At 38.8% G+C, this 19,674-nt stretch overlaps 1 protein-coding gene across 1 annotated transcript in view; it reads left to right on the top strand.

Moving 5' to 3' along the window:
• The window catches only part of LOC103132168 (cadherin-23-like), a gene marked incomplete at its 3' end in the record, with an annotated part of 54,426 nt that overhangs the window by 5,219 nt on the left and 29,533 nt on the right, over nt 1-19,674 (top strand). The window contains exons 4-6 of the mRNA XM_007543926.2: nt 7,256-7,405; nt 8,111-8,269; nt 19,320-19,384. Of these exons, the coding sequence (XP_007543988.2) occupies nt 7,256-7,405; nt 8,111-8,269; nt 19,320-19,384 (374 nt within the window). The remainder of the gene's footprint in view (nt 1-7,255; nt 7,406-8,110; nt 8,270-19,319; nt 19,385-19,674) is intronic.

Here is a 19,674-nt window from a genome sequence, read left to right as displayed (position 1 = left end):
AACCTTGGCCAAGCACTGCAAGCACCTAATGTAAATGATATTTGTATTGGATCGGAAACAATCGAGCCGCTTTACCCCGAACGCGGAAGCTGAGGTGCAAAGAGCTCATATTAGCATAAAACCCATTTTTCAATAATTTCGTCACGTTTTTTTTTTTTGTTTGTTTTTTTTTACCTCGGTCAAGCTCGCGCTAATGCTGTAGGTTATTTTCTGCTTCCGTTCTACGCCCCGCCCCCCCACTTCCTAGTTCACGACCAATCAGAGACTAGTAAAATTGTTCGACTCTACACCTCTTCCTCTTTCATACTTGAACTCTTCAAAATAAAGTACCATAAAGCTTATTTTTATAAAAACTTTTAAGCTACATATTTGTACATTTTTACACTTTTAATGACATATTATTTTAAGTACTTAAAATAAGTTTTAAACTTATTTTTAACACTTTAGAACAATGTTTTTAACACACTTCTTATTGAACTTTTTGGTTTGTACTTTGGCAACTCCAAAACATAGACTTTGATTTGATTATTTATTTTTTTAGCCATTCAGAGGGGGGGATTGCTGGTTATCTTCAGCTAATGGTTCTGCTGCTTGACCCAAATATGCTGGAGTTTAGGGTAGTGAACTGGTAGGTGGATTTTCCTTCAGTGTAAGAACAAAACTCATCAGTCTTTTCACTGCCACCATCATGTTTGGTGGTGGAAATATTGTTAGTTTCATGTCAGATTTTATGGGATGCTCATTTTCCTAAAAGTTCCACTTTTTTCACGTCAGTATACAGAATATTTTTCCAAAATTCTGGAGATCATCAGCTTATGTTTTGTGGACTGTGAGATGGGCCTATGCAAGATGTTAGAAACGCCTCTGTGGACGGCTACTTTACACAGTCTCGTTTCTCTGTAGTGTTATGATCACTGATCTTAACTACTTTGGGTTTTTGTGTGACTCACGAAGACAATGGCTTCACTATATTAGGTAATTTGCATATTGTATATGTTGAGCAGTAAGCAGGTCTGTGTGTCTTTTGTGAATTTTATGCACTAAGAAAACAACTTTTTGGTTTATTCAGATTATCTGTCATGCAAAACATAAAAAGAAACCCTAAAAGATCTGCAAGCTGACAAGTATTTTTACCATATTTTCCACACTATACTTTCTGTGATTATTTCACTGACTATTTTGTTACTATTTTCATGTAAGTTGTATAGATATGTGTCTTCAAAAGAATTATATCTGCTCATCAAAATGACATAACATCTGATCTATTAATATGCAAAGCAGCCCAGCCTCGACCAACTGCTGCGTGTCGGAAGCCTACTCTGTCTCTTTGCTATTTTCTCTCTCAGAAGAGTAAATACACACAAACGCAACAGAAGAATAACTTACTGGACTAATATTGTGCAAATATCTTAGTACACTTGAAAAATGACTAAACTAACTTACAAGTAACTTTTCAGCAATATATTAAAGCTTGTTGTAAGCCAATAATTCCTTAAAATGAATTAAATTTATTAAAACAGAATCTCTTTGTAGAAAGAGATTCACCTTCCTGTTAGGTGAATCTCTGCCTCAGGCTCAAGTCTTCTGCAGCTTCCAACAGGTTTTCATCCAGTATTACTCTGCATTTCACTCCGTTTATCTTGCTCACATCATGATCCTGCCACCACCGTGTCTCACAATGGGCGGTGTGTTTGCTCTCCTCCATAAATAGGTTCTGTATGTAGGTCAGAAAGCTTAACGTCACACACTGTTGAGAGGGCTTATTAACTCTGAGTTCTTCTACATTTTTGCTCATTTTAAATGTTCAGTGAACAAAAACATCTTAATTTTTTTAAATAGTTGCTAGTTAGCATTAGCATTGTGATCTAATTTGATCAGTATACTTTCCACTATATGCATTAACCTTTGACACTAATTTGTACAGAGAAAACTGTTTTTGTATCTGCTTTGCTCCCTCTTTTCCTGCTCCTCTCACACATACACGTGCTCGCTCACACCAGCACATTGGACTCAACTACAATTTAATTTGCTCTGGAAGAGATGGGATAGAGCATCAAATTATACCTAACGAGGAAAATCAATCACCACGGGTGGAGATAAGCAGAAAGCTAGTCAACTCTGATTGATTCAGGCACAGCAGCTGCCAGGGTGGAATTTGACAGATAACTGCAAGTCAAGTGGATAGAGAAATAGGTGGAGACACGTGGAGAGCAGAGGAGAGAAGAAGGGAGGACAAGAAAAACTGAGATGATTGAACAGAAAGTCACCTGCAATGGAGGAAAGTTTGAAGTCTGAATTATTGGTGAAAAAAGGTGAAAGAGGGAGAGAAAAGAAGAGAAAATGCAAGAAGGGAGAAGTATTTAGAGCCAGGTCTGTTTATCCATTCAAATGAAGTTGTGTGTATGTCTGTGTAGCTCTATCAAGCGGAGACAAGAATACAGTGAGTATGGCTGCATGTAGGGCTGGTGATGATCAAGGCGTTTTGCATGTGATAAGAGGCAGCTCGGTAGATTTGCATATATTCTACACAAACCGTGGTGATACTCAACTCTTTCCCAGGCTTTTGGCAAACTCGTCAATAATAGTGGTGCAGAAAAAAATTATTTTATAGGGAATCACAATTTCTAGTCATGGAAATATGAATCGATTAAAATGCTGAAAAAATCAATTTAAAAATGTGTTTTGGTTGTATGTCTATGCCGGTCCTATTTGCATATCATGTGTCCACTAACAACTGTATGTATTGTGAATAATTATTTCATATATCATATATTTTTTTACAACAAGCCAGGCAGCTAAGCTAACCTAATGCTGGTAATTTAAATTGCAGAATTTTATTCAATGACAGTATGAAGCATAATCTGAACTATCTGTAGATTGTTTGAATAGAAATCAAAAATCAGAATCGTATCAAATCACTTGATACTGAAAAATTCACGTCTCTGGTCAGTTGTCATGTTGAAACAGTTCAGGATGATTTATTCATGAAAAATGTGAAAAATGTTATTAATACCATTGCAAGGTATTAATGGATCTTTCTTACTTCTAAAATTAGTCCTATGAACTAGTTAGTGACACTTGCTTTGACGTAAACGTGTTTAAACAATCATCTGAATTGCAATCAGAGGACATAATAATATAGGTCATTTGGCAGTTGCCCAGGGTGGCATCATAAAGGAGGGAACACAAACACCAGATAAAACATGTCAGTTGTGCTTTGATCCAGTTTCCTGTTGGTTTTCAGGCATTTGCAGTCAGTGGTACCTGTGTGTGTTCAGTAGGGGTCCCTTGCTTGCTGCTGAGGATAGAGATATGTTTTTTAGCGGAACTGCACTGCAATTTATCCATTTCAAAATCTCATTTTCTTATTTTAATTGGTTGGGGGGCAGCAGGAGGAGAGGCTCGCCCAGGGCGCCATTCATGCGATAACTGCCACTGATTATAACCACAAACTGGAATGTGTTGTATGTGACAGACCAGCACAAAATAATGCATAATTGTAAAATAGAAGGAAAACGGATGCATGGTTTTTAATACTTTCACCGATACATACCTGAAAGGTGAAGCGTGTTTTTGTTCAGGTCCTCTGTGTAAATACTGGGCTGAACCACATTTGACTGGCATTATGGTTGAGTGTCTGTTGGGGTTTGTTTCTATCAGCTTTGCTCATGTAGATAGGGAATCTGTGAACATCAACATTTAGGTTCTAAGCTGCTTGCAGGTCTGGACTTTAATTGCACCATTAACACATAACATGCTTTGATCTAAAGCAGTCAATCTGTCGTCAAACGCTTTATCCTGCAAAGTTTAGATTTGACCCTGAATTCTTCATTATTAGACTTCTGTTGAACTTAATATACTAAGGTGGTACTATGTGGATTTTAATCCTCTCTATAGGCAAACTTAAAACACTGAGGACACCAGTGACTGTAGACTTGACTTGGTCACCCTGATGTAAACCATCCCACTGCAGCTTCAGTTGTTTGTTTAGGCTTACCTACTGCTGGAAACCAAACCCACTGAGAAACCGACACTAGGAAATGACAGATCCATGATCAGAAATGTAGAGATACCAGCTACATTAAATCCTACCTGAAGCTGTTGGCTAAGACCCAAAACACGTTGGATCCGTTTTAGCATCCGATCCGACGTAAAATCCGGTCAGATGATGTACGTAGCAATTAGAACAGGTTAAAGTTAATGCAGACTGCTCACAATTCCCTGCAACTGCATTTCCAACAGTCAAACCAAAGTAAACTGAGGTCCATTTTGTTCAGAGCTACTCAGCAATTTGACAGTAATGTTATGAGTGAGACAGAAAGTGAGCCAAAGTGGAAAAGTAAAACACGTCTGCTTTGGGGGGAAATACAATCTTGCAAAAAATAAGTAGAGTACTCACCATGGTGGAACCTCAGGAGTACAGAAAAAAATGAAAAAAGAAAAGGTGATTTTTGTTCGACCAGCTTTCAGTTCACCGCCGGCTGGATCGGCTTGTGTTTACACTGGCAGGATTTCAGGTACATGCTCCCACTCTCACGAGTCCAGCAGTCCATAGAGGGACTGGTCAGAGCATGAAAAGTCGGATTTAAGCTGCGTGTTTTAGACCTAAGAATAAGAGTCAATACAGTAGAAACGTTAATCAATCAGATGTGACTGAAGTTAGTACTGCTTTTGTGTGTAAGTTAACCAAAATTACATCAGACTTTTCTTTGGTCCTCAGCCTGATCTGAGCAGTGATGACATGTTAAGACACATGCTGTCATTTACCTGCTAGTTGTCAAGGTGATGTCCTGAAAACGATGTGATCTGCATTGATGATTGGTGTCCTCTTCTTGGTTTGTAGCGAACTGTAAATAGGAACTTGCATGTTCTTTCTGCAGCAGTGGCTTTGTCATTGCATCTCTTCCATTACTGCCATACTTGTGAATTGCTTTGCGAACAGTTGTTCTGTCTGGAGAGTCTTCCATGTTACCTGTGGATCTCTGCAGCTCCTCCAGAGTTACCAAAGGCCTGTTGACTAGTGACAAAACTGTGGTGACATAGATTTAAAACTTAAAACCCATCTGCTTACTTTTAATTGTTCATAAGGAACTAAAACAATGTGATATTTATTTTCTAACACATTTAGTTGCTGTTATTGACTTTAAACCTCCATGTAATTCTCAACACATTCGTTCACAACTCAGTACACCTGTGCTGTAATCTCACTTTTTCTAAGTGTGAGGAAATACAGGGAGACATTTAATTTCTCTCTGTCTCACATTGTTACTTCTCGCTCTGTGTGTGATCCTTTCTGCTCGGCTGGCATCTTTAAAACTTTTCCTGCCAGAACTTGTCATTGAACTTTGTGGCAGTCGTGTCTGACAGGATGCTTTTATTGGGGGCTTCTAGAGGCAGTTGCAAATGGACGGGCAATTACGTTTATGGGCAGTTTGAGGTGACATCCCTGCATATTGGATGGTCTTTTAAATAGGAGCCATCAGCTACAATGGTTCTCCCAGAGCTGAAAACAAAAACAAGGGGCTATTTGAACTGTCAGCATAATGCCACCCGACCACTCCACTCGTCTCCCTCCGTTCGCCACAATGACTGTGTGATTGGCTGCCCTGCAGCTTTATATATCAAACACAGGAGCGCTTTGGCGAAGGTTTCTTACCTGAAGACAGCCAGAGCTATTTCAGTGCTGTGATGTCACTCCCCAAATTGGTTTAGATTCCCTTGTGATGCTTTCACTCTGTAAAAGTTCTGCTGCAAGGAGACTTAAGAGAAAGATCATTTTCTTTTTTGAGTTTCGTGTAAACTGATCAGACAATTCTAAGCTTGTTCTAACAGCAGCCCACTACTTCATCACATAGTAATTCTAACAGACTTCCCAGCTCAGATAATCTGCATATCATAAACATTGTGTTGGCAACTTGCACTGTGTCAGCTGGAAACAGAAAAGCAGGAAAATGTATCTGTATTGAGGCAGATAGTCATGGTTGTCATCTATGTTCACATCAAGCTTTTTTTCTGCTCATAAGTCATAAAATACAATGATTACAGCTCAGTGTTTTAACAGCCTTTGCCTGCTTGGTGATCATTCACTCAACCTTAATTCAAACACATTTGTGGATAAGTTTTTTGGGTTTATTATACGCTACATCCAAAAATGAGTGAGAATGAATTGCCCTGGCAAAATAGTTGAGATATACAAGACAAAAAATATAAAGTCTGAACAATAACTTTTAGCTACAGATAGTTTTATATGTTTATTTTTATGTTTTCCTACATTTTTCTTTCTTTTTATGTAGCATATATATATAGTTTAATAGCAAATAAACATATGCAAGCTGAATGCGGAGTCCCCTGCCATTGGTGCAGAATTAATTCAGACAATAAATGCATGCATTAATTGTACGTAAGGAAATGACTACAGAAAATAGCTGCTCTACTAAAACTTGCTCTTAACTACAGTTGGAGCAATAATTAAAAAGTTTAAAACAAGTGAAAGTGTCAGAAACGAGGATGGATTATGATCCAGGTTTTCATTTTGTTACACTCACAGTAAGAAGGATGGCAATGGAGGTAAAACAAGGGGGTGATTCCAGAATACGACATCTCAGTCCCACAGGGACGAATCTAAACATGGAGTTTGCTGAACTCCTCTGGGAGCTGAGCAGCTGTTTGCTTTTGCAACTAAGATTGAGCTTTTTAGCAGCAACCAAAGGATGAATATGTGGGAGAAAGCTGTTCAATCATGGAGGAGGATCTGTGATTATGTTGTCCTGGAAGCCCTGTCATACTACAGGGCATCGTTAACTGTCAGCATATTATTCAAAATAAATGCTCTTTTATGACCTTTTCACTCTGCATACCTAAATAACACAAACATCCAGTGGACTGGGCTAAAAAGAGAAAGTCTATCATGATATCAATCCTTTTGGTGTAGAAGTAGCAAATGTTGCACTGCAGTTGGACAACAGCACTAGATCATCATTAATCAGATCCTCCACTAAACATCCAGTCCTGCAGTCTCTTGGTTCAGTGGCTTCAGGATTTCATCTAAAATCTCTCAAAGGGGAATTTTGTATAAATAAATGTAGGATTAATTGTGTTTGTTTACAGTTTTTCAGTGTAAGAATATTCAAAAGACAAATTTTAGAGGGTTTTTTGTCAGAAGCTCTGAAATAGACACATCAGACTTTGACTTTCAGAGCTCCTTTTTTTATGTGTTTCAGTTTTGAAATGTCCTTCTCATCCTGTCTGTTGGCAGGGGGTGAACAGTATGTTCCAGGTGTTTCTGACTGGAAACAATTCAGAGTACTTCACCATCTCCCCCACGGCGGTGCAGGGGCGTGCCGACATCCGTGTCAGGGTTGCCCTGCCACTGGACTACGAACAGATTCGGAGCTTCAGCTTCTCAGTCAGTTCACCTTCTTCTTTTGGGGGCTTTTGCAAAATGTCTTACTACGTTTCTTCATGGAAAATATTTCTGGTTGTGGGACTCCAATTGAGACAAATACATTGCAGCAAAATAATGGAAATTTTTGTTAATATGCGAAGAAGGATGATAGAGGAGCAATTTAAAAACTCATCAGATCTCAATGGGGAAAATAACTATCCTTATTTTGTTTTGGTGATATGTTAGGAATGAAGGGATGCAGCATCATTGAATTAGTTTGTTTATTTGGATCCCCATTAGCTGTTAGTAAACTACATCCAAAGACATCATGCAAACTGTACTTTTTTAATAAATCTTTGATATTTGCTATTTTTTCTAGTCTTTGATAATTAACAGCGATATCAAATATACATGTCAGGCCTTCAAACACATCATTAGACATCAGTGGTAATTATGCTATTAAAATGTGCTAACTGAGAAGATTTTAGCATTTTTCAGGGGATTTGACATTTAAAGGCTAAAAGGTCATTTTTTTCAGCCCTCACAAACCCCGTGGGAAACCCTGTCTCTTTGAAACTTAGGCTTAGGGCTAACTGTGAAGGGCAGGCGGGGCGTTGGGGTTCAGGCTTAACGTGTTTGAATGTCATCTGAAGATTCAGTGTTACATCAGCATGTCGTTCTGTTCTTTATGCGTTCTGTTTACCCTTCCTCGCTGCCTTTCATCAGCTTTATGCCAACGAGTCCATGTCGGATCATGTGGGATTTGCACGCGTCTTCATCGAACTGATCAATGAAAACGACAACCGGCCCATCTTCAGCAAACCTCTGTACAACATCAGCCTTCCAGAAAACACGCCACCTGGAACCTCGCTGCTGCTCGTCCTGGTGAGTTTCTCACACTCTGGATGCTATAAATTACTCATTGGGTGGTTTTTAGTCATGACTTTTACGCTGCTTGTTTCATTAGGAGTAAGAGTCTTCTGACTGCGTCCCCTTGAGACTTCGGTGTATGTGGGGTTATTTATGGCGACCGAAGCAAGGCTGCCTCAGATGAAAGTACTGGGCTGTGGTTAGCTTAATGACATTCACTGCAGTCATTTAAGGAAAATCCATTGTAGTGTTTTCTCCAGTCAGCTTGTGCAGAGGGAGCATTGTTTTGGCAGGATAAAGGATTCTGGTGATTATCCTGAAACTGCTGCTTATAGCTGCAAATTGAATCCTTGTGTTGTACATTTAAACTTGTTTGCCGTTTACAAAAATGAAGCCCATAACAGCACTGCAGGAATAACACTTCAAATTGGATTTCTATTTGCCTTAAAATTAGCTTTTTACACTGAGCTAACATTGCAGATGTAAATAAAATGACAAACAGCTGTGTTCATTCCCTGCAGGCCTTATTTATTTGGCTTTCCTTCTGCCAGGTGAAGTGATCTTTAAACCAGTCCTTCAGTTTCCATTCACGTCAGCAGCTGCAGCTGCAGCAGCCGCAGCAGCTGCAGCTGCAGCAGCCGCCATGTTTTAACCGTATCGGAAAATATCTCCAAGAATCTCCCCATAACTCTACATTATTATTCATTACCAGTCACTTCTGTGACAATCCGCGATTCACTAGATACAAGTGCCAAAAAACATGGTGTGAAAATCAATAGTGTTTATAGACTGGGTGCTCATGAAATGGAGATTGGATGGCCTAATACCCGATACGTCTTGCTGATCTTGGCCCCATGCCGGAGCGTGTGGCCCGCCTTTGAATCCTGATTGCTGGCAGCCGAGCGCCAGCAGACTGTAAACAGAATGAGATGTGACACTTTGTGTGAGATCTGTGCTCTGGCATGAAGTGTGTCACCTCAGCACTGCTGCTGTGGGAGAAAACAAGGCGTGGAAAGGCAAGCTTTTCTGCAAACATGGTTAGTGCTTCTGGCTTGATTAAACTTGATTACTGGAATACAGATACAAACACAAGTTTTAGAGCAGTTTTATCACATTGCAGATAAACATTGAACTTGTGCCAGAGATGCAGGAGCCCTGCAATCATAACGTAGTTTGACAGCATTTCAAAAGTCTTTCTTCAGTAAAACGTGTCATCAAGGAGAATACAGCATGAACGCAGGAACGGGAGGTTTCCTGTGTTTTTATTTTCACACGCACACACACATACAAAAAGTCTGGGCATCAACTTATTTGTCTTTGAATCTGAGCAATCAGATCTCAGCGCAGTCCCAAAGCCTCCTGGCTGCTCTTTGCATCTGCACTTCATTTGAATCTTTAGTTGCTCCAAACCACAAGCTGGAGCCTGAAGATGGGATGTGACTGGGACCATGGCAACCTGTAATTAAACTCACTGATTCCTACAGTATTCACAGTTCTACAGAATCCACCAGTTCTAAAATGATTAATGAGGAAATTATGTTTTATTTTAACATCAGAGTTTTTCTATAAAATATTAATGATGTCAGAATGAATTCATGTCTATAGGGACGAACAAATGGAAGACTTTTAAGACTCCTGCAGCATTTTTGAACCAGTCACATAAAGAAGTGTATCACTAAGCTGCTCACAGTAACTGCATTTAGTCATATTTTATAATTTATTGATATTTGTTTATACTCTCATTGAATAAACAGTGGAGAAAAAGAGAAAACTAACAATCCTGACAATACAGACAGTCTGGAGGGGAAGGGTCTAGACATCATTCTTTTTAATTTATTGTTTCGATAATAAATCAAAATTCTTATTATCATAAGACATTTATCACAATAATTAATAAATGATAGAATAAATTCCCACCATACTTCTACTCCCTGTAGTCAGTGATAATGTGTCTTTGCTGTGTTTTTATTAAGATTAGTATTTCTGGTTGATATTATTAAATGATATAAGGTTCAGCCTTTAATAAAACTCATGGATATTTTTTGTTTCTATCATTAACAAACGTACGTTTATCTGTCTGCTTCGCTGTGTTGATGTTTGGGATGTTTGTGTTCATCTGAATCTATAAGCTCCAGTTTTTCCAGGCTTTGTTAAGACATGAGCAGATTTTGGGTTGTTTTTTCTATTACAGATGCATTTACAAAAAAACCCAGGTCAACATGAAACTGTGGCAGAATTAATGTGATCTTGACTGGCCATAATGTGTGTATCCTGCATGTAAGTGGATTAAACACACAGAACAGGCTGTGCAATCAGCCTGAAGGTCACATGGTGGTTAAATCCTCGGCCGTCCGTCTCTGGAGGCCACCTCTTCATTAATTCCTGCACAAAATTAACATTTGCTTTTTATTTTGCAGTTTTAGGTTTTAGTTATGTTTGTTTACCTTTGTTGGAAATAATTTGTCGACTTACACAGCAGTAATCTATTAACAGTCCTGTGTTTATCCCAGTGATCCCAGTGAGCTGCCTTGTACATGCTGTGTGTGAACAATGAGGTGTTTTATTAATTTCTCACCCAGAATAATGAATTTGTCTTGTTTGGATCCTGACCTTTGACCTGAACATCCAATCACATAACACCTATAATAAAAACCCCTTTACTCACCAAAACTCTGAGCTACCAGGAGGAGAAAGTTACAATAATGAATAATGGACATAAATTATGATTAGTGTCTATAAATGTCTATCCAAGCAGGAGCAGGGAAGCATCCTCCACTCAGTAATGTATGAGCTTGTAGAAGAAGCATTCATCACTTCGTCTCAGCTCCACACAGTCTGTACAACACTCAGCACCGGATGGATAAAAGAAATAATCGGAATAAGATGCAACGTCTTCACAACTTTGAGAAGGACTGCTGTGCTGAGTAAACTGTACGGCTCGGCTTTATGAATATTACAAACACATTTTCTTTATGGGAGTCCCTGTTGGGTATAGAGAGGTAGATGAAATGTCATCCCAGCAGACAGATGGACACTATAATGAGGTGAACGACTGCAATACCTGAAAACCATTAGCAATCTAATAGTGAAACAGAGCCAAGAGCTGAGGCCACACTGTTAATAAGAAATAAAAGGAGACAAATCTTCTGAAACCAGAGGAGTTCAGGGAGGGACAGGGCGGCGGCTGCAAGGAAGAACAGAGAGGAAAAAATGACTCAGGAAAAATTAATTCACAGTAAATATTTATAGTGACAAATAAGACTTTGTGTAGCCGCCATTCTCTGTACCAGAAACGCTTAAAAGAAATATTGAAAATGCAATTAATTTAGCTAAAAAATGTTAAGTTAAAATCTATGCAATAGATTCATCAAAAGTATTTAAGTTTAGATTTTTAAGGAAAGAGATCAATTTAGTGCAATTTGTGGAACAAAGCTGTAACATAAATGTGTGAAAAGTGTTGCGAATGCTTTTTATTTATGGGACGTAGATGTTTGTTTCTGAAAGGTAATGGATTCATTCAAATAGAGCCGGAAAGCAAACGACCGTCTGTGTTTTTCTTGTAAAGTCTGAAGTATTTGGAGTTTTTTCAAGTCAGATGTTTTGTTGAAAGGTCATCAGGTTCTGAATAGATCTGAGGTTTCAAGCAGAAATATTCTTTTGGATTTTTAAAAATGAATGTTTTAAAGTATAATTTCCTGCCTTTTCCTCTTACTGTCACAACCCTTTTCATTTCAACACTCTCTATGGAAGTAACTCAGAGTTCCTCCGATCTTTTCCCACATTAAAGCCGTCTCTGGTTTTCCCTCCAGTCAGGAGGAGTTTTCCAGGAGTTGGCTGTGTGATTGGAATAATGAAATGAATTTATCTCTGGAGCCGCCGCGGCTGTGAAGACATCCCCGCCACTTTGTTGGAGTCATTGTTAAAAAGTGTTCAGCTCGTATCTCTTGCCGGTTTGCCGTGTCTCTTATCTGGTGGTCTGCAGATAATAGAAACAGGCAGTTCAATCTTGTCACCACACAGCGTTTGCTTTGAGCGCCCCCCACCTGTTGGTTAATGGTTTAGAGAAACAGAGGAGTCTTAGCAGCGCGCTCCCCGTTATCCGATACATGAAAGTGTCCAAATAAACTAAAACGTGCTGCAGTTAGCTTCAGGCAGCAGCCTGGACCCAACTGGCTGTTCAGACTTAACCCTGGTCTCATAGCTTTGTGTGTCTGGCATGAATGCTAATGAGAATATATGCACCACTAATTAGTTTGGTCAAAAAGTATTAAATATATGCACTTGCATAAAGGTCTCTACCTCCTCATGCTTTTCAACATTTTGTCATATTTTACAATTAAGTGTCAGGACCGTTGTAGATTAAAAAGTAGCCACAGAAAAATGAATGTTTACAAAAAACATCTAACTGATTCATTTATTATTTCTACGTTTTTACAAAACTGATATTCTGTGATATGCAAAATTATAAATTTGCAAGAAAAAAATTTAAATGTTCTATGAACAAAGGCAAAAATTAATTTAAAAAATGATGTTGAAGAGTCGTAAGTTTATAACATTTTCCAACATTATAGTCATAAATTTGTCAGAAAAAGATTTAGATATTATAAAGTCAGACATTTAGTGAAAAAAATGTCAGCAGTTTTCAAATGTCTAAGTAATACATTTAATGCACATCTACACATTTTCCAGTGATACTTATGACTTCAACATTAAAGAATTTCCCAGTTTTTTTCTGTAAATATGTGAAATTAATTTCCGATTTTCATGTTTTTTTTGTCCTACATGGCTAATTTATTTATTTATTTATTTATTTATTTATTTTTATCTAAAATGATTTTGATATGATTTAATATTCTGTCTTGCATATCAATCAGTCAAATGTTTGGATTGGAAACTGGATTATTGGTCTCAGTTTAGTTTAAAAAAATAAAAATAAGTTCTGTATCAAGTTCAATACCAACGTTGGATCAGATTGGTTCTTTCTAGATGTTACTGATCTTTTAGCCTATGAATGTAATTTAAACATTGATTCAATCTTCAGATAAACCATAAAGTTTACCTAAATGATGCTCCAGCAGGTGATGTTTTTTTGGAGACAAACAGGTAAAGTCCTGTTTTAGTAAAACTGTTTCCTGTAAACCTGAGAGTGGAACCGAAAACATTCGAAACGCATATAAGAGCCACTAAGAAGTTAGAGTGAGAGATAAGCTGACAAGCCGTTATCATGGCCTCCATCACTCAGACTGTCAGCAACTGTACGTCTTCACTGCGGTTCTGTTTGTTATCCCTGCGGCCGTGTTTAGACGTGCAAACCAGAGACAGAATCTGTTTGCTGTTCTGAGTTTGGACTTCAGGTCATCTGTATTTCGACAGCAAGCTTTGACAGCCAGTAATTGGTTTCCTTTTCTGCATTTCTCAAAGCTCTTGCAGAAAAAAAAGTAATTCTAGGACCCAATCAATTCAAATTCAGACTCAAACAGGATAGAAAAGCGGAGCAGCTTTAACCTGCTGCCCAGCCTGAGATGAAGGATAATCTGCAGCTGAACTCTCTCCTCCGTTTAACCTGAGTTTAGACTCTAAGCTGCTGCCTGGAAAACTCAGCCAGTCCTCTGATTTCATCTACAGCTCAGAGTGGAGTTTATTTCTGAACAGTAAACGGTTGGACTAACCTGAGAACACCACACATCTCTGTTCATGTGAATCTGTTTCAGATGTCAGCAAACATACACAGATACACACACACCCACACGCATGCAGGCATCCGGTGTTTGCCTGCTGGCTTCGCCTCTCTGATGGGAAGAAACACATCATTTAACCAAACTGGTCAGCTGAGAACTAATTTCTCTTTTGTAGTTACTGCCTGAGGACCCCGGGGTTTGCAGAGTTTATATTGGCAATCAACAATAGTGAGATTTTCCATGCAGAACCTTCTTAAAAACTTAGTTTGGTTTTCAACGCTGACTTTCTGCTACCCGGTTGCCTTCTTACCTGAAGAATCTCTCCACTGTTCAGCATCAAAGGAAGAAAGAAGAAATTGTAGTTATTTCAAAATAAACAGAGATATTAATTTTGATTACAATGAATGAAATTACTAATTTTGGAAATCAAAACCAAATTCATGTTTGCTGACTTTTTGGATTTGAAAAAGTAAAATGTGATCCATTAAAGTAATGTCTTCTCCCTCATAACAGCCATCAGCATCGGCGCCCCCTAGAGGTGTGATCTCTGCCTCGGCTCTGTACTAGAGAGCCATATTTACAGAAACTAGTCATCACAAATACAATCAGTTCCTGCTAAAATAAATGTATATTTAGTGTCAGTACACTGTGAGCACTTGAAACCAAAGTCAAATTCCTCGTTTGTGCACAATTATGGCCAATAAAGCTGAATCTGATCCTGATCTACTATTCAGTTTTACACTTTACACTCGTCACCTCACTGTAAGCATGTGTGTGTCTTTATGTAGGAACGTCAGTGGAAGTCAGATCAACTTGCTGTAAACAGGACACTGGAAGTGCAATTGTTGAATTTGAGTCTTTCTTGAAGTTTAAGTTGAAGGGTGCAGGGTTAATGCAAACTAATGCCACTAACAGCAACTATAATGATCAATCTTAAACATGTTTCATGTAGATATGTGTATTTCTCACTGCTAAGCCATGTGTTTCATCCTGTGTGTGCTCGTAACATTCATGGATTATTTCCTGATTAGTGGATTTTTCAGTTGGAGGAAGAAATCTGGTCACTTCTTGTCCTCAATGAGTTAAACTCTGAATTAATTTCCTCCTGGTGCGACTTCTGACTGTCTACGAAGAGAATTTCATTCAGGGTTGAGCCGTTGGTTAAAGTGAAACTGTGAGATTTGTGGCTCCTGCAGGCGGATCTTGGTCAGTATTGAGAAAACTGAAGCTTGTCCCTCAGTGTTGAATGCAGCTAGAGAAAGATTTTTGAAGTGGTGTTAAGTGTTTGTCAGGTTCCTGTCAAATTGTGCAGTTGGTCAATGAAAACACAGCCACTGCTGTGTTTTTGTCTAATTTCCACAATAATCTTCAGTCTATGAATGCGAAACACACTGTACTGACTGTATTGTCAGTATTTATCAGAGCAAAGGAGGAACATTATCCCACCTCCCTTTCTATCTGAGCTACTATTATCTTTTAGATTCCCATTGTGGCGATCACAAGCACCATTAGGAACCGTCTCCAGCTTTAATATCCACAGCTTTCCTTTTCTCATTAAATCTTACCCTTTCTCTGCACCCCACCTCTTTAACTTTACCATTACCTCAAACTTCCACACTATAAAATTTTTAAGCTGCCATGGTGACTAGGGGCAAATGCATAATACCCTTGTGTCATGGACTCAGGGCCATGGCGTGAAGTGACAGCAAATCCCTGCACATAGCAATCTCAGCCATCCATCTGAATGAAGGCCCTCTGTGTCTGAAGTTGAAAGTCTTTGGCAAGCAGTTGGCAAAGTGACTGGGCCACGCTGTCATGGTGATTGTTTGTTGGGAGAAAGTGAGCGGGTCGGTGAGTGATTGAAGAGGGAGGAGGAGGGAGATGGCTATCATCTTTCTCTCCATTCCCGCTCTCAGTCCGCGTCTGTGTGCTGCTGCAGTGAGAGGGGCTGGGCTGTAGAGGCAGCAGCGGCTCCAACACTCAACCCAGCTGCTGTCACCGCTTCGATAGCTGTCACATTAACACCCCTGCTGCTATCACTGGAGCACTTATGGACCTGTCAGTCACCTGGGAGCAGAGGACGAGGGGAGGCATTCAGGGGCAAGGGTGTGCTAAAGGAGATATGTAGAGTAGAGAGGAGACGGTGGAGCTGCAGGCACGCTCTGATGCAGAGGAAAAGGCAAAGTTTACACAAAGAAAATGCAGGAATAATCAAAAACATTGGATGTAAAAATGTGGAGAGCTCTGTTGAATTCAGTGTAATCTTCAAAAGACTTGATATTAAAACGTCTCCTGTGTATTGTACATTGCAAAAGTATTCATACAACGTGAAGTTTGTACATTTACGTCACAATAAAACCACAAACTTCAACTTATTCATTTGTATTGAAACAATCTAATTTGTAATGTGTCTTTACTGAACTTTTTGTTTAAAAATAATCAAAAAAACATAATACAATATTAGAAAAGCAAATAAAAACATAACATAATTAAAAAACATTGCTTAAATGGAAAAGTTACTAAGACAACTAGTGCTAAACTGTAAGTTGGAACAAACATTTTTAATCTCACACCGTTAATGGTTGTTTTTTCACATTTTTAACATGAAGAACCTGAAATGTTTCCATGTTCTTTGATAATCAGCTCAAACTCAGTGAGACGAGACAGAACCAGTGAATGTTAACTTTCAAGTCAAAAACTTTACATTGGACTAAGATCTGGGTTTTGAGTTTGAGGGGGCGTGGCCAACCACAGCTTATTTGCATAAAAGTGACAGATTCCTAAAATAGCTCATTATGAACAGAACTCAAAATAAGCAGAATTAAGAAGGTTGAATCTGATTATCTGGGGATTATTTTTTTTGGATATATATATATATATATATATAATGAAAATGTTTGTACAGAACATAGACCTATTCTAACCTGTTTAAAGCAAAATGTAAAAGGCCCACTTTAAAATACTAACATTTAAAATTGTAATCCTCTCATTATGTTCATGGTCCTATTTGCTGTAAAATTAAAATAAAAGCAAAAAAAAGTTGTTGGTGAAAGACAAATACTTTATTTAACCATTCACTGACACAAATTTACAAAAACAGATGAAAAATGCAAATGCACAGATGTTCCTTATTAAAACACATAACTGTGCAGCCATACATCCTCTCTCTTACTGGAGCTCAGGCCCCAGAGAGCGAGCGCTCCACTCCCACTCTGCTGCTGCAGCTCCCAGACTCGGGTCGCTCTCGGTCCGCCTCTGAATCACCGTGACCAGCACCGTGCTCTGCCGAGGGGACAGCAGACACGTTCACGTTTGGCCCCTCAACCGACTGCAGAGCCACTGAAGTGAAACTCTATTACCACAGCCTCTCCTGCTGCGATCCATCAGCAGCGTCACTCCGGCCTGCGCACATGCAGCCTGCACCCGGGAATGTTTGGGTTCACAAAGACAAATTGTGTTAATGTGGCAGATTCCTGAGTGCTGCTCTTTACGTGGTATTTTTCTGTCACCTCTTTCATCTGCAAAACGTATGACAGAAGTTGTTGCTGTTTGGACGGCAGCGGTGGGTTTTGTGGGCAAGAATGTATCACTTTTTCCATCAGACTTAATCCAATCAACACCTCCAGAAAGTGAAGCGAGGCTTTCATGTTTTATCGTACAGTCGCAGACAGCTGTTGGAGTGAGAAATTTAAGAAAAGAGGCAAAACACAGTCGTGACAGATCGTGTTATGCAGAGCCACACCAGACTCATGTATGCAGAGGAATAGCAGAATCAAAAAAAGACAGGAGCATATTCCTTATTCAGCTTTAATTGAGGTATCAACGTTACGTATTTCTAAACTTACCACTGAACGTGTGTTGGTTCTTTTAAAAGTCTTTAAGTTGCTGTGAATTAAAAAACTCTGAGTGATCAGGACTTTACAACATGGATGGAAGGAAGCCTGAATGGAGCCACGTTACGAAGTTTTCAGAGCAGAAATTTATGGCTCACTAATTTATTTCAGCTGTTTTCATTGAAATACGATGAGCAACAAGCTTAAAAATAAATATGGTGCCGCTTCTCTCTTCTAATAACACATGAATATTTTATAAGCAAAAAAAAAACAATAATCTCCATTGTTCCTGACAATCAACATCAGATGCTGTCAGATTTGTTCCTTTTGGGATGTGACATTGCAACATATTCAGCAGCAGACAGCGCAGCGCTGCAGGCGGGTCAGTCACACAAACGCTTTCTGACTATAAAGTCAGGATGTTGGATTCTGTTCCAAAACTTTCCAGGCTCTTTCCAGGGGAAAAGGAAATACAGTATTGACAACTGTTGTATTTCCAGATGTTTTCTCTCAACAGTCAGCAGAAATGTCTGTCTGCATTCCTGTCCATTTGCTGATCAGTCTGTCCGTCCATCATTCCTTTCTTCCCTCCTTCCTGTAGTTTTTTCTGGTTTCTTAATTTGCACTTCAAACACTTAAGACAGATAAAGAACCCTGGAAGTTTTGGTCTATTTTTTTTTTATTTGGTATAAAAATTTAAGGAAAAACATAAAGGAGGTGTGATGATCCTGCAGCCATGTCTGTGTTTTCTCTGAAGCCTCCTCCTACCTAAACGAAGACTTCTGTTCCTGTTGGTGGGAACATCAACAGGAACATGATGTACCAGGACCAGTGGGTCCTGGTAGACTGAACCCAGGACCCACTTTTCAGTGAACTGAAACTCAGAGTAATTTAAACTCTGAACACATGTCCTGTTTTTATTTTTTACTTTTGTTTTTCACCTCAGATTAGCTCCTGACCAAACGACTCTACTGTAGCTTGGTGCAGAGTTGATGTATTGCTTCCTTCTCGCAGCTGCAGGTTTCATTTCTAGACGCAGCAGTTCATGTTGCCGGCTGAAAATGGATTTTCCAACTTGTTATTGTGTCTGTCTCGCTGTTCCGATCATGCTGACGTGAAATTTTAAGTGTTTTTTTTGTGTGTGTGTGTGTGTGTGTGTGTGTGTGTGTGTGTGTTTTAATTGGAGAAATCCAGCCGTTAAATGTAGCCTGTCCTCAATGCACTGAGATTTTCTCGGATTTATGACGATCAGTGTTAAAATATGATCAATTACTTTTGCTCATAAACCTCAGGTAGAGGCTTCTTTTATACCAAGAGCTCAAAATTCTTCAGAGATGTCCTACTTTTCAATTCTGTATGCAAATTTTGCTTTTCTTTGCATCATTTCTGGTGTTTTTGACTTACAAGAATTAATGTCCAGATTTTTTTTTTCATTTGCTGAAAAAATAAAAAACTAAACTGTTGGCCAGAAAACATACAAAAACTCTTGTGAACATTAACATTAAAAACAGAAGGACTGATGTAACCGTGTCTTTTCTCATTGTTTCCTTCCAGGCCACAGATGGAGACGTCGGCACTTTTGGAATTGTCCGTTATTACTTCAGCGACGATCCAGACCAGTGAGATTAAACACAATCTAACACATGTGAAATACTTCACAAAAACATACAGCTTTAAAATCTGCTCATTAATTATGGGCCTGGTTAACAAATAAACGCCGCTGTTTTTGGCAAACCACTCTCAGAAACAGCTTTGCTCAGAATTGATTGGTGATTATTTTTACATCTGTGCTCTTTAAGTCAGGAGGAACATTTAGTTTCTCACAGAGGAATATAAATTCTCAAATGTTTCATTTTTCTTTAATCAATGAAAATAAATTTTTGACATGTGGGACAAATTTAGTGATATA

This window comes from Poecilia formosa, unplaced genomic scaffold, assembly GCF_000485575.1.
Source record: "Poecilia formosa unplaced genomic scaffold, Poecilia_formosa-5.1.2 Scaffold944, whole genome shotgun sequence".
Lineage (NCBI taxonomy): Eukaryota > Metazoa > Chordata > Actinopteri > Cyprinodontiformes > Poeciliidae > Poecilia > Poecilia formosa.
This window is presented reverse-complemented; position numbering and strand designations above follow the sequence as displayed.